The sequence below is a fragment of the Erpetoichthys calabaricus genome, chromosome 14 (assembly GCF_900747795.2).
Source record: "Erpetoichthys calabaricus chromosome 14, fErpCal1.3, whole genome shotgun sequence".
NCBI classification, from domain to species: domain Eukaryota; kingdom Metazoa; phylum Chordata; class Cladistia; order Polypteriformes; family Polypteridae; genus Erpetoichthys; species Erpetoichthys calabaricus.
The window spans coordinates 13,850,672-13,866,095 of NC_041407.2; the positions used below are offsets into that span (position 1 = coordinate 13,850,672).

The 15,424-nt window shown below is 37.9% G+C and overlaps 1 protein-coding gene across 6 annotated transcripts in view; it reads right to left on the bottom strand.

Moving 5' to 3' along the window:
• sdk2b (sidekick cell adhesion molecule 2b) overlaps positions 1-15,424 on the bottom strand; it is a 419,662-nt gene that overhangs the window by 34,612 nt on the left and 369,626 nt on the right. For 5 of the 6 annotated variants that reach the window (XM_051936527.1, XM_051936530.1, XM_051936526.1 and 2 more), the window contains exons 32-39: positions 15,265-15,368; positions 15,054-15,124; positions 14,447-14,582; positions 9,961-10,017; positions 6,985-7,086; positions 6,072-6,187; positions 5,265-5,451; positions 3,520-3,657 (exon numbers count right to left, since the gene is read on the bottom strand). In XM_051936527.1, the coding sequence (XP_051792487.1) occupies positions 3,520-3,657; positions 5,265-5,451; positions 6,072-6,187; positions 6,985-7,086; positions 9,961-10,017; positions 14,447-14,582; positions 15,054-15,124; positions 15,265-15,368 (911 nt within the window). The remainder of the gene's footprint in view (positions 1-3,519; positions 3,658-5,264; positions 5,452-6,071; positions 6,188-6,984; positions 7,087-9,960; positions 10,018-14,446; positions 14,583-15,053; positions 15,125-15,264; positions 15,369-15,424) is intronic. The other variant, XM_051936529.1, reaches the window with a different exon arrangement.

Sequence of the window (15,424 nt, forward strand, 5' to 3'; positions counted from 1 at the left end):
AAGGATTGTGGATAGATAGATAGATAGATAGATAGATAGATAGATAGATAGATAGATAGATAGATAGATAGATAGATAGATAGATAGATAGATAGATAGATAGATAGATAGATAGATAGACTTTATTAATCCCAAGGGGAAATTCACATACTCCAGCACCAGCATAGATACAAAAACAATATTAAAGAGTAATAAAAATGCAGGTGAAAACAGACAATAACTTTGAATAATCCAGAATGTGGGTTGTTTTGCACAAGATAAACAATTATACATGTGGAAAATTCAATAAGGAAAATATTCAAAATATTTTTGATGTTCTTTACGTACCACTCAAACATATCTCCTCCAATTGCATTCATTCATCTCATTATGTTTATTCAGAAGGAAAGGTGCAAAGCATCTTCCTTGCATTATATATAGTAGATGTTTCAGCAGGTTATCAGTTGAAAGATTATCAATTTATTAATGGATTAATATTATTTTTCATTTAGATATTTCCTTGGCCTTCCCAGGTCTTCGTAAACATTATTATATTTCTACTATTTACATATTATAGCCCGTTGAGTTCAGAGTGATGAGTGCATTTTGCACTGCTTTGTTAGCACAGTTAAAGTAATGAAGTGGAGAGTGAAAGGCAGACGACTGCAGAGCCGAATGATCTTTACTCGAGAAAGGAGGGGTGAGGGTGAAGGCCATCACTACATAACTGAACAGTGTTGTAATATTAGTCACCTTTACGCTGTTAGCGTCAAATTGATTTAAAACTGAGACACAAAACTCTATATGGGTTTTCAAATCCATGTCCAAATGTCTAATTTGTAATGAAAAGTTAATCAATAACAAAAAATCAAATTTCAAATGTCACTTTTTAACAAAGCACTACGCATCTTGCAAAAAAATATTCATTCAGAGAAGAACGAAAAAAAGCGGTGACAAAATTAAAGCAAAATATGCAACAATCAGCAGGTTTTGCTGTTTCTCATTAGAATGCAAAGCACTGAAATTCTTTCATAGATGGAGAATATGTAAAAAAAGTGCTTTTTAAATTTGGCCGAACAGCTCTACTCTGGCGTCAAAAATAAAGAAGATATTATTAAAAAAATTAAAGACACTCCACTATTCGCAAAAACTGTTCATGACAGAATTATTAAGATGGGCAAGAATGTGTCATACCAACACATTAATAGTATAAAAATCTGCATCTGACGTGAAGAAAAATCTCACAAATTAGCCTTCTGGGATGTTGTTTCCAATAATCGTCTCCATGAATAATTACAGGCTTTGATACCTCTTAAAGGACAAACTCAAGATAAGGATATCTCCGCAGCAATTTTGGATTTTTCAACTTTTAGGGAAATGGACATCAATAAATTGGTATCTATCGCTACAAATGGAGCACCCAATAATGACAGGTAAAAATAAAGGCTTTGTTACCCTCTTCAAACAAAACTACTTTTGTTTGCAGAAGACTTGAAAAGTGGAAACTTTAAAAAAAAAAAAATCTGGAAACTACTGGAAGTGTCACTGATAGTAAGTTCTTTCTGGCAGCTATTGCAAAAAATGCATGATTCATTTACTGGTCACTTCAAAGATTTCAGAGATAAGAAGTTTACTATTTCGTTCTTCAGAAAACCACTTGTGGCGAATGTCAATTAAATACATTTTTCGCCACGTCCAACAGTTGACAGAGCTCAGTTTGAACTACAGCTAACAGACTTGAAAAGCAAAGATTTGTGGTCTTCAAAAATTTACATCTTTACAAATGGAACTAGAAAACCTGAACACAGAAAAGGCGACTTTAGCCATGAATCAGAAATGGACAGAACTTTCCAACTGTCAAAAGAAGGACCAACTGATTTTCAAAATGTGGAACAGCCTTCAAGACTATTATTAAATAGTAGCGTTTGGAAATTTGACAATTTTGGGTCCACTTATTGTGAGCAGACATTCTCCAACATTAATGATATCAAAAGCAAGCTAAGAAGTCAGCTTAATGATGTAAGCTTAGAACTCTGTTTAAAATTGAAGACTTCCAAATACTCACCAAACATGAAACAATCTGTGTGGAAATGCAGTGTCAAAAGTCTCATCAAATTGTTTTTCATTATTTCCTGTAAGTATCTGAAGTTTTGTTTTTGTGTTAAATGCATATATACCCATATTGCATTAAAAAATTGTTTCTCAAACCCCCTTCTCTACCCATGGCGGCTCTTTGTAAATCTTGTGTCAGACATTTAGGATAAAATCCTCTTTGCTTTAAAAAGGTTTCCTACGACTGTGCTAGGCTAACTAAGTGTCACACATTAACAGAACATGGGTGTCTTTGGGGTTTAATGGGAGGAAGTTGAGTTTGATACATATGACAGATAGATTTTATCATCCAGTCCAAGTTGGTACTCTTTAGTAGTAAAAATGGAAAGGGCAACAACTTTAGGCTATATAATTGTCTTCGCTTGTGTCTGGGACTACCTTTCAATATTATTGTTTAAAAAAAAAAAAAAATTATTAATGACCATAACAGAAAAGTGAATGAAGTCCACACTTTACATTTTTATTGAAGACAGATAATTGAAAATGAAAACATTTGGTAAATTGCTTCATCTGTGAAAAGTAAATTTCAGTTTTCCAACAGAGACAGTGGCTGGCTTAAATGGAGCTACAGTTTTAATTGAAATGCGAGGAAGTGGACAAACCACAACTCCAGCAATCAAAAAAGTCAGCAATCTTTTAAATGTTCCTCTCACAAGTACCTGGCCATCATACTGTATTAAAAGGCCCACCATTTGCATAGTCACTATTTAGCACCTATCTAAGTATACAGCCTCCTTTGTGTCTAAGATATTAAAATATATTATCAATTTGAACCTCTGATTATGATATGACTGTACCTGTACAGTCTCTAAAACTTATCGTTTTAATTTTCATACTGATATTGTATGAAAATCTCAGATGCAACTTTTACACTTGTTTGATTTTAGTAAACATGTTAAGCATATGTTGCTACAGTATATGAGATCACCGTTGCTTACTTCTTGGCAGAGACTGTCTGTACTGTTAAAAATAAAAAGATGAGTGAATCACAAAAGAGTTCAATTTTTTTACACTACTGCATTTTCTAATGACAAATATCACTATCTAATGGTACTTCAGTGACTATGCAATCAACCTTAACTTTGGGGTAAAGTTTGAATTTAGGCATAGTGCCCTCTTAGCAATTTAAAACAACTCTGTTGCCAAAGTAATGGCATAACACTAAAGCTCATGATATGTGGGTGCCCTGATGATTCAGACCACACATGAATTCAACATGTCACTGTATCACGTCACCTGCTGGGCTACCATTTGTAGAGGTTTTGTGACCTTGAGCTGAATCGAGCAGTTCAGGAAATGGATGTATGGACAGCTACTGTATACTAAGCACTTGTAAATGAAAGGTTTCAGTAAAATGTAATTAACAACTCCATGCTTTTCACAAATTCTGGCCTTTATAAGTCCAGCACAGTAGCAATATCTGCTTACCATCAACAGGGCTGCATGGCTCGTAAACAAGACGATAACCCTCAATGATTCCGTTAGGATATACTGGCTCTCCCCAGGACACATTGACAGAAGTGGTGGTCAGTTCACTGAAGTGGATGAAACTGGGAGCACTGGGAGCTATAGTAAAAGAAATGAAGGCAAGAGCAGAAGTAAGATGAAGAACGTTTGAGGCTTGAAGGGAGTGCAGGATGTCGGCTTTGCTGATGAATTCAAACAACAGAGCAGAAGAGAATTGTTTTTTTTCTCACAGTTCTGATTTGCAGCTTTCTGGAAACTCACAAAAGAATTCTTGTTCTTAAGCCAAAGAAAGAAAACCATTTTGTAGAGATATCAAAGGATGTTCTATAGAACAGAGATTCACTTGAAAGTCCCAGCTTTATATCACTCATGTACTTTTGTTCCCTTGACAACCTCACACGTGGATACACCATTAAAACTTCTGGAACATTTGGTACCCATGGCCCGTATTTAATTTGCTTAAAAGGACAACCTGTCTGATTCTCAAAAGGATTTCTGTCTTGGGCTTTTTCTTTGTTCAAATTATTGAGTTGGCAGATAAGCCTCTTGGTTCCCATGGGGAACTGGTATCACACTAACCTGTGCAAACAAATGCTCTCACACATTAATACATTTTACAGAAAATGAATACATTTCTAACTAACACACATTTGAGCTTCTTGTAAACATTTATTTCTTGGTAACTCAGTAACCATAGCCAGGTAATTTAGCGTTACTAAGAGTGGTTAAAAATTACACAGTGCTGCACCCTCGCTGCTCCACATGTTTAGGTTCAAATACCAGCTTCATCCCCGTCTGTGTGGAGTTTACATTTTCTCCCCATGGCTGTGTAGGTTTTTCTTGAGATTTAGTTTCTGTCTCTGTCCCAAAGATGAGCATGTTAAGTTAAATGTCACTGTACTGGTATTAGTTTGAGTGTGTGCTAGTGAGAACTGCTGGTTCCTGCATTGCACCTGATGCTGCTGGACAGGGTACATTGTTTTACACCAACATATATTTAAGAAAGATAGTTATGGCTTGGGGAGAAAATGTTAATGTTCTCCATTCACGCAATTGGGCATGCAACTTCGCTGATGCAAGGCATGTGTGACCCACTCATTAGGGAGCAAATATGATCAAGGGATGCTGGCAAAAGGTTGAAAACTCTTTTGGTCAGCTGGTAGCAGCATAGGGTCATAGGGTTGATTCTACAGTGAATTTGGGATTGGTCTGGAGGACTTTCAAAATGCAGAATATGATTCATTATTTTAAGGTCCAGCCCTTTAAGGGCTACTTAAGACTCAGACTAAAGTGATTCAGTGGCTGGGTCAGAAATGAACTTGAGTGGTGGATTGTTTGGGGGTTTAAAGCCATACATTGAAACTTAAGTTAGGAAGACAGTTGGGATGGAAGCTCATTAACAGATGAAAGATATGAGAAAGACATACAAAGAAAGAATGGCTGTGAGAAAGGGTATGCTTGGTTTGAGGTGTGTAAATTGATGAGCTTTTTCCTGGTGGGCTGTGGTTCAAGAGAGGCAGTAGAATATTTTTTTGTCTGCCATTTTGTTTTCTTTCGTTATTTACCCTCTTGTGCATACTTCATTCATAGCAGAAGCACAATTTTTTATAACTCTAACATTACTGTAGTTATTAACCATCACCATTAGATATTTAGGAAAATGCAGGTAGACAGTAACACAGGATTTTATGCTTTCACACACTCACCGGCTTGCTGAGTGCGACCCCTAGTAGCTGGGCTACGTGGTCCATCACCAGCTGCATTGAACGCAGCCACACTTATCATATAGGTGGTGTAGCCTGTCAAATTCTTTAGCTTAACACCACCCTCAGGCAAGAAGAGTGTGCGCAGGCGCTCAGTCTCATTGTGTCTCTGAAACTCCCAGTAGTAAACCTATACGGACATAGAGACAGTGACAGATGAGTTCATATTTTGGATCTTTTTATTTACAAAGTACCTCTAGAAGTAAGGAATAGTGAGAACAATGTAACAGCTGACTACTTTTCATGGCTCTGTAATACATTTTGTTTGCTCCCTTACTGTTTGGACTTAGTTTTGATTTCATTAACTGAGAAACTCTTTAATGTCTTGAGATGGTGATTTGTCCAGTTACTCTTGGGTCAAGACAGCTATTTGCAGTTATATACACCAATTAATTAAATGCCATTAAAATTAGTTTTCTATTCTGAAATGTGAGAAGTGCCATATTCTGGGAGTAGCATTAATTGAATTCATTAAATTGTACACACATAAAAAACAGATCAACTTTTTGTTTGTTATGCATAATGCTGCAGATCACATGGCATAAAGCAATACATATATTTTTTATTGTGCATTTTTCAGTTAACTCCATTACTAATTGTTTATTTAAACCTATGTTTAGTGTTTTGTGGCGATGGAATTACTAGCATGGTACTTTCCTAACTAGCTCAACAGCAGCCAGGTCAATCTGAGTGCCAAAACCATAGACTGAGTGAAGTAATATAAGATATAATATAAATTAGACAGTGCACCTTATAGCCCTGAATGTCTCCGTTCTGAGCCTCCACTGGTGGTGGGTCCCAAGTAACATCAAGCTGGGTGGCTGTTGCTGACTGAATAGCAACATTCTGCGGCGGTGCCGTGGGAACTGCAAAGAAAAAGAACAAGAATTTATTACAGTTGTTGTTGCCATTTAATTAAAATACCCATTTAAAAGTCGTCTTCTTCTTTCCCTTCATCTCTACCCATTTCTATGTAAGGACAACGTGCTTGTTCTACCTTCTCCAAACAGCTCAGTCCTGCACATCCTCCCCAGTTAAGCCCTTTTCTTCAGATTCTTCCACACATCATCCATATGCCAGTTGCATATCATAATCCTCACAGCCATTTTCTGGAAGTGGCGAAATGAGGGGTTGGCCTTTAACTGCATATAACAAATACTGTATGTTCTCCCAGACCACTCCCATATCACTGTCTTCAATTTGCAACTACCAAAACACCCCACAATGCTGATGTTATCATGCACCACCTTTCCTCACCGTACTTTAGTCAAATGCATGACTTGAACAATGAAATAAGTTGTAGGAATTATTCTCAAAATAAATCCACAAAATGGCAAATGGCAGCAGGTCTACCCATATGCCTATCCAAAATATGCCTCCTCATTTGTAATGTATACCGAGGACAAATCATAACATTTTTTATGTACTTATGAGTTAAAAATGAAATGTCTGTAATTTAAAGCAAAGCTGGGAAACTGAAATTTGATCTGCCCTCAAGCAGCTCTAGGGTAACTGCAACAGGGATGTGTATAAAAACATTGTTATTCAGGAAACATGGCAGAGCTTTAGCTCTAATCTGTCATCACCTTTTATTCATGTAGGTCATTGTATCAACCAACAGTGCAGAAGACAAACAAACATACACCAGTTCTAGGCCAAATACCTGCTTCTCCAACAAAGACCTCCTGTGGTGTGCTGGTGGGTCCTTCCCCAACTGCATTGTAGACACTCAGTCTAATCTCATATCGCTTATGCTTACTCAGATCTGGCAACAAAGCAGAATGAAGCGATTAGTGAAAAGTTCTAGGCAGCAGAAAGAAATAAACACCTTGGACCTAATAATCATTGCAGATCAGTGCATTCATAAGAACTGTGATACTGTATATTCTGTAATATATCAGATACAGTGTGCTAAATAATAAGTTTCTGATGTAAGGCACTACACCCCTGATAATACATCTATATACATTTGTCCTTAATAATTTAAGAGAGTTTTCTTTTATATCATTCGTCCACTTTGTGAACCCAGTTTTTCTAGTACAATTTACATTGCTAAGAATGTGAGATGAGGTTGACCATTGTGGCCCTCAGTGTACAGGTTTATTAATATTCACATTCCAGGTAAAGACCTACTTCTTCTGCAGCACTGTACAATCACACCCTTCGAAGACCTGTGAAACTGAACATTCCAATGAGACTTTACATTTTATTTGAGCAATGTTTGCTCTACACTAATATTGGTTTTATGCATTGCTTTGTGAAATACATTGTATTGTATATGAAAGGCACTTTAGAACTCATCAGCTGATATGTATTGCATTATTACACTACAGCACCACACTACAGAACATGCTGCCTAAATTGGATCAGCTTATTTTCAGCATTACTGAATTTTTTTCACAGTGAATAGTATTGGGTCTTCATCCAAAGACTAATATTATATAAAAGGGCCCAGGAGTGAACAAATAATACAAAACGTCATGACATAGTATCTTGTATATACCAGAAGAAATGGGTGCAAAGCAGGAACCAACTCCTTGCAGGCAGCCAATCCACTGCATAGCCTAACGTGGAATATTGAAACTTAATTCATGAAACACAATGTTCCATCTGAAAAAGTAACCTCTAGTAGCTGCAGTAAACTGCAATGATACATTTCATGCAGTTGTTAATCGGATTCTCACAGTACTGAGATCCAGTTCTCCTTGCAGAAGTGTTTTATCTTGGTGGCATTTGATCATCTACAGTATTAAGGTACATGTCATTCACAAAACTTTCTTTTTCAGAATTCTTGAGGATCATCCAGTAACATGTGATGCAACTTTGGTACATCTTATTTGGGAGCAGGTGTTTCCATGTTACTGCTTTAACATGGATGCTGTATTGTCCAGTTTCCTTCTGGTGGTGAAATCATGAAAGGCAGCATTAACCAAAATAAGAAAGGACTGTCAATGTAGTTGTGGGATTCTTTTTAAGTTCTGCAATGTTAACTTTGCAACTTAATGGCATAGTGTCTCCCTCGTTCTTTGAGACCAACCTGGTAGGACAGCCAACAATTCTTCACTTGGAGAATGTGTCTCTGACTGTGGTTTGGTGGACCCCCAACCCCAAAGCCATGTAAATGGCTTTGTAAACAGTCAAGTCAAGTTGGGGAGCATGCACTGGTACAGCGCGGTGCCACACCCACTACACAACGAAACAACTCGGGATCCCAGTTTGCAACCCCCCAGGCAGACACGCGGTCCAGTCCAACCCTCCGGAAATGACCCTCTATCTGCTGCAGCCAGGTGTTATGTGGGCGACCCCTTGGTCTGGTCCAGCCACTCGGGTCCCCATCAATGATGATCTAACGAGCTGGATCACCCACGGGGAAATGTACCACATGGCCGTAGTGGCATAACTGACGCTCCCTCACAATGCAGGCATTGTGCCTCATTCGGGACTCCATGAGCAACACAAAGTCAAACCAACGGTACCCAAGGATTTTCCGGAGAGACACAATACCAAAGGAGTCCAGTCTTCATCTCAGGTCACTGGATAGTGTCCATGTCTCACAACCATACAGCAAGAGAGGAAGCACCAGGACTCTAAAGACTTGGACCTTCGTCCTTTTGCAGAGATATTGGGAGCGCCACACACCCCTTTCCAGCGACCTCATGACCCCCCATGCTCTCCCAATCCATCTATTGACTTCATAGGAAGAGTCACCAGAGACATGAATGTCACTGCCGAGGTAAGTAAACCTCTCAACGAGGTCAACACTCTTTCAGCAAACAGACACACTGCTGATGGCCGTGCCCAAGAGGTCATTAAAGGCCTGGATTTTGGTTTTTATATCAGGACACTTGCAAGTCCAGACACTCAGACTCCTCGCTCAGTCTCTTGAGCGCCCCGATCAGAGCCTCCATTGACTCCGCGAAGATCACAGCATCTGTGATCCGTGAACCTTTCTTCACCAACAGACACCTCACAGCCGTTGGACCCCACGACCTTGCCTAACACCCAGTCCATACAAGCATTGAACAGAGTAGGAGCAAAAACACACCCCTGACGAACCCCAGACCACTGTAAACAGTGGTATTCTGGAATTTCTTTTTGATCGTATTATGATGTGTACAGCTGACCTTAATTGACCCTCTAATTAGATTTTTATTTATATTCTACCACAACTCACAAAATAATCTCAGAAAATATATGAGAAAAACAGTGAAAAGCAAGGCAGGTAATGAGACATGAGAGAATATTTTTTACATGGCACTGCATAATGATGGTATTCTTCCATGATACCCAAGACAATTTCAGTAGATATATGCCACTGCTTCAAAATATTCACAGACCATCCATCACAGTTCATGCAGGGAACAATCTGAATGTTTAAGGAGACTAATGCTTGTGGCATTACGGATAGTCCACTGACCATCTAGCTGCAAGTTTAGCTGATCTGGACACAGAGTGAGCCACCTTCTTTAATTCAGAATAAAAGTCTCTGTATTTGACACTTTTCCCCCTACAGGAAATGCATATCATCTTTTCTAATCCAATGACTCTGAAGGTGTCTCTCACTGAGCAATCTCTCCTTCTCTCTCCTGTGCTGCACCCCACACCCCTGTCCGAATGAGAAGGGAAGAGGACGACTTACTGTCCAGCTCGTACTGGGTGAGGGAGGACTCTGTCAGATTCCGCACACTGTAGGGGGCTGTGATGTTAAATTTCAGGCAAACATGAAGAAGGTGAACGTAGAGGGGAATAGGGCAGAGTGGTAAGGGGGAGGGGAAGAACAGAAAGAGACAACAGAGGAAAACAAATGTTAGTAAGTTACTGCACAGAGTTTAAAGTCTTGCTGTTCAGAAGGTGTGTGTGTGTATGTGTGCTGAACACTTAGTACTAACATCTGGCCACTTACCACTACACATCTTAATAATAATAATTCTTTGCATTTATATAGCATCTTGCTACTGATCATCTCTCAGGGCAGCGTTGTCATTTGATTAGTTTCCACAAATCATGGGTTACAGTCAGACAAGAAGTTAGATTTGAAGGGAGATGAGTGCCCTGGAGACTTTCATATATTTGATTTATCAATTACAAAAAACATTGCATAAATATATTTCCTGACTGTGAAACATCCAATTAATTCCACATTTTGCAAGATCAAAAGATAAAATTGTTACACCCTGTTTGAAATGCATGAAGTGATCATGCAGGCAAGAAAGGCATTCACATATTGTGACAGCATTTTCTAAAACTCTGTCTTCCAAATTATTGTACCTTCATTTATTGTGCTTTGTTCTTTAAGCAGATATATCAGAAAGAAGGTAATGATTACTCATAAAACTACTCCCATTCAGGAAGGAGCAACAGTATAAATAAAATATATTCATCGTGTGTGCATATATTAGGCCTGGGAAAGTTAACGTGTTAATTTTTACGACTAATGTTGCCTGTTTAATGTATTAAAAAATATTGTCGCATCCACGGCCGGCAACGAGGCAAAAGCCTCAGGCAGTGCTTTGGTTAGGGTTTTTTTTTTTTTTTAATATTATGAAACAATAATACAAATAAGTTAAATATGTACCTAAAGAATTACATACACATCCAGTACCATATTTATATACTACCTTTAAAAATGTTATGAAACATTTTTTTCATTAAAAGGTTTAAATTAACATTTCGTATTACATGGTTCACAACGATACATCACATGTCAATATGTAGTACAGTACTGGTCTTCATTTTCCTGATTTATACATACTGACATAGATGCAGAGGAGGGGGAGGAAAGGGGATAAGGAGGGTGATTTATGGCAGTCCTGGTGCAATGCTAGAGGAAAGTCCCAAAGGTAAAAATTACACTCTCTTTGTTTTTCATTTCATATTTCTGTAAGACGATCAAATCAAAGTCATCACTTAAGTGCTAACTTTGAGTGGCATTAAAACCAAAGTTAGTCACTAGTACCTCTGTACAGGGTGGTCAAGATCTAACTATGCAACTTTTAATGCAGTGCAATGCAATAATTGCATAGTTAGATCTGGACCACCCTATATTTAACTTGCCAGCCTCTGCCAATCAGCTTACAGTGCCGACTGTCCTAATATAATGACAAAATTCTACGAAATACAAGTGTAATTATTATCCCTACCCATATTCAAGTTTGCAGTATCTTTGCTATGCAAAGAACACAACATAACCATCCAAGTAATGCATGGTGTTAGTTTTTAAGTGAGATAGCAGCTTTTTAAGTGTGCCAGGAGCAAAGGTGTATGTACAGCAATGTTTTCCCACTGTTTTTCTATGGTTGAACATTTTCTGTAACCCAAAAAATCCCAAGTCATGATTCTACCAACCACAAAAGCATTAAATCTATACACGTTCTAAACTGTCTAAACTCCGATCACAGAGCTGCTTTTATGTTGGCTTCTCCAGGTAGGCCTGCCCTCCTCAGACAGGTCTCGACCACCTGAGAAGTCGGTCTCTCTCAGGTCAGGATTGAGGGGCACTACACTGGTACTTCCACTGCGCACCAATTGAAAAACGCTTGTGTAGAGCATAATTTTCAAGCCTTTGATGGTGATGAGCAATTGAGGATAGTATTTATGGAGTTTTAACACAAGTTTTAATGTATTCCCATTTAAGAGATGCTTATCTTTTCAGTTAAATCAGTCTTCAGCAGTTCGTTCGAAGTCAACAATCATTTCGATCATTTAATTTTTACTTTGACACGTGTCTTATATGCTATGCCAATTTGAATAATTAATAAATACATTGGCTTCATTTTCTTATTGCCTTCTGGAAAGGCATTCAAATTCAGGTTGTACTTACTCAAGTAGTATTTTATTAAAAGATCAGGTTTAAGGTCATTGTTTAAGTTTAAACTATGCCATTCATTTCTTTTTCAATTCCTCTTGTCTTGATTCTGTATTACATTTGTGATTCAGTGTGCAGTTACTTCATTTATGTATTCATTTTATAATTACAAGTTTTAATGTGAGATGTGATTAATCATGATTAATTAATTTTCTTAATCAATTCCCAGCCCTTATATATACATACACACACACATATATACTAGTATATATTCTTATAATTAGACATGCGTTTTCCAAGCCTTTTTTTGTGGGATGGATAACACAGTTATCAAGACAGTACATAAAGGAACAGAGAAAGTCATAGAAAACTACAAATGTACTTATGAAATGGAGTGATCATTTTAAACACCCAGCTAAATAAAAGTGCAGAGAATTAACAAAGAACAGTGCAGGACAGATATAGATGGCGATGGTTCTGATTTCTTAGGGGATATTTGCTATGTGATAAGTTCACATTACTGAAGACAGCAATAGAAAATTAATAGGAAATCAAAAAATGTCATTATACTTTTAGACAATAAAATAATGTAAAATAAATGCACATCTTAATACATGAGAAACAGACAGAAGTAAAAACTGAACAATGTAAATATATTATTTTTTGTAACAATGTGGAACAATATTAGAGATGTTATACTAATATATAATTTATTTTTGTTTTCATTCAGGTAGTATTGATAATTATGTGTCTGTAATACATTTTGCATACAAAACTTAAATAAGATCAAGATAAAAAAGCATACAGACAGGGCTCAAACTGTGATGCTACAGACATGCTACCATTTGCACAAGAAGACCATAACAAAGAGTGCCTCTCCTGACTATTAAATGAGACTCATCATCTTGGCTTTCTCAGATTTTTTTTTAATCGTTAATATTTTGGTAAGGACAGAACTTCAGGTTGTAAGGTTGATCCACTAGTAGAAACCATTTCTATTGACAATTTCTTGTCAAGTCATTCAGTAAGTCAGTCAGAAATGTGTACTGTAGCTTTATATATATTCAGTATATAAACTTTCACCTACAGCCAAAAAGTTTCTCTATAATATTCATAAATTTTTCTAACTAGCTTATCAAGAACATGGTCGCAGGGAAGTGAGCATCCCAGCAAGTAAGGCAGGACCAATCTCTTGGACATGGTTCCAGTCCTTCCACAGGGTGAACACACACACTTATTAGGGCTAATTTAAAAACGCCAAATCACCTAACCTGTAAGTCTTTGGACAAGGAGGAAACCAGAGCACCTGTAGGAAACCTATGGGGAGAACATGCTAACTCTGTGCAGGGAGAATCCAGGAGAACCTCAGTCTCCTTATTGTGAGGCAGTGATGCTACCATTGTAATTAAAAAGCCAGTGTGGTGCACCAGTCCAAAAAGCGCACTCTTTCATATTCCAAAACTCACTCATATTAGGTCAATCTGTGTCTGTTAGTTAACCCATCATTCAGGCATTGGGATGTGGGAGAAAACTAGAGTACATAGAGAAGATGGGAAGAATATATAAACTCCTCGCAGATACTGCCTACATGATGGATTTGAACCAAACATTTATGAACTATGAGGCAGAAACACTAAATTTTATGTCAGTGTACCTTGACTATGTTTCTCTACCAAAACAAACTATAATAGCTACCAAATTAAGGGTAAAATAAAATATTGTATATCAGCTAATATTAATCTGCACTGATGGGAGAATGCCTCCATAATGGACACCCAGCTTAGAAGGCTGATACCGCAGTAGCGTAGCATGGGTGTCAGCCGCCTGGGGTGGCGGAAAATTCCGCCGCCCCCTTATTTAGGTATGGTTCAAATTTTTACAAGATATTATTATTTATTGTGAAATTTTGCCGCCCTCTAAAAGTGCTGCCCGGGGCAGCACTGCCGCCCCCACTACGCTACGCCACTGTGATACCGTCTGTGTGCATAATTGTTATAGGGCACACAGATAAAGACACAAGTGAAGTGTGAGTGTAAGCAGCAATCCTTTCAAAAAAGGTAAAGCTATGGCTGTTCTGTTCTCCGTACTATTTTTTAATTTCCTTCCCACTGAAAACTTCATGTGCTTCAAAATCTCTGACATTTTTGGACCATGTCAAAACTAATAGTGTGCCCATTATAATATGCAAAATATATTGTCATTCTTTATTGCTGTCCTGAATGAAAATCCGCAGCTAGACACGAATGTCACTGTTTGCTTTGAACATACTGAACCTATACAATGCAATAATTATTTATACTACCTGTACAATAATACTTACATGTCAGCTCTGCCCAGCCAGCTTTTGGACTGTTGACAGTCCTTACTGTGAAGCTCCGCAGGCTGTCATAATGCAGCTCCCGATATCGCACACGGAATCCCAGCAAGATGCCATTGATGTGCTCCTCTGGAGGTGGCTAGAAATGTGAAAAATGACCATACACTACTGAAAAACTGTTTTTGTAAAGTCACTGTAAATCCACAGTCTCTGCTGTCTTGCTACAAAAAAAAAAAAAAAAACCACAGCACAACCTCTCTGCCATTTTACACTGGAAAGACCAACACCAGGGTAGAGAGTTCTTTATAAGCACTTCTCAACACAGTGTTAAAATGTTAAATACCATGTGGTGCTCTACATGGGACACTACATTAATAAAAGTCCACATTTGATTCAGGAGTTGCCTAAAAAGCATGGCTAGGTTTAAAAATATACCTAAAAAATCGACACAATTTCATCAGACTTTCTACTGGCTCATTACACTTGCATGCTGTGTGTTTTAATGCAGTTAGAGACATGTTTCATAATACAAACAATTTCTTCTATGAATTCTGGAAATGACACCATATATAGCTATACACGTACTGTCCAACTGAAAAAAAACTCCTACCTGCCAGCGAATTAGCACTGAGGTGGTGGTATGTGGCGTGACAGACAGGATCACCGGCGCTCCATCTGGGGCTAAATAGTAAAATGACACATGAAAATGTTAACAGACTAATTACATGAATCTTAAAAAATGTAACTGTGTGTGTGTACAGTACGTGTCCACATCAGAGTTCATTGTAGGGATACAGGTCTGCCTGCGTCCTGTCACTCACCATCCTGCAGGGTAGTGATGGCCTCACTTTCCTCACTGTAATCGCTATCTCCAATGTCATTTGTTGCTTTCACCCGAAATTGATAGGATGTGAAAGGTTTCAACCTGTTTAAAAAAAAATGAGGATGGAACTGCTGAAAAGTATTAGTAATACTTGTGGA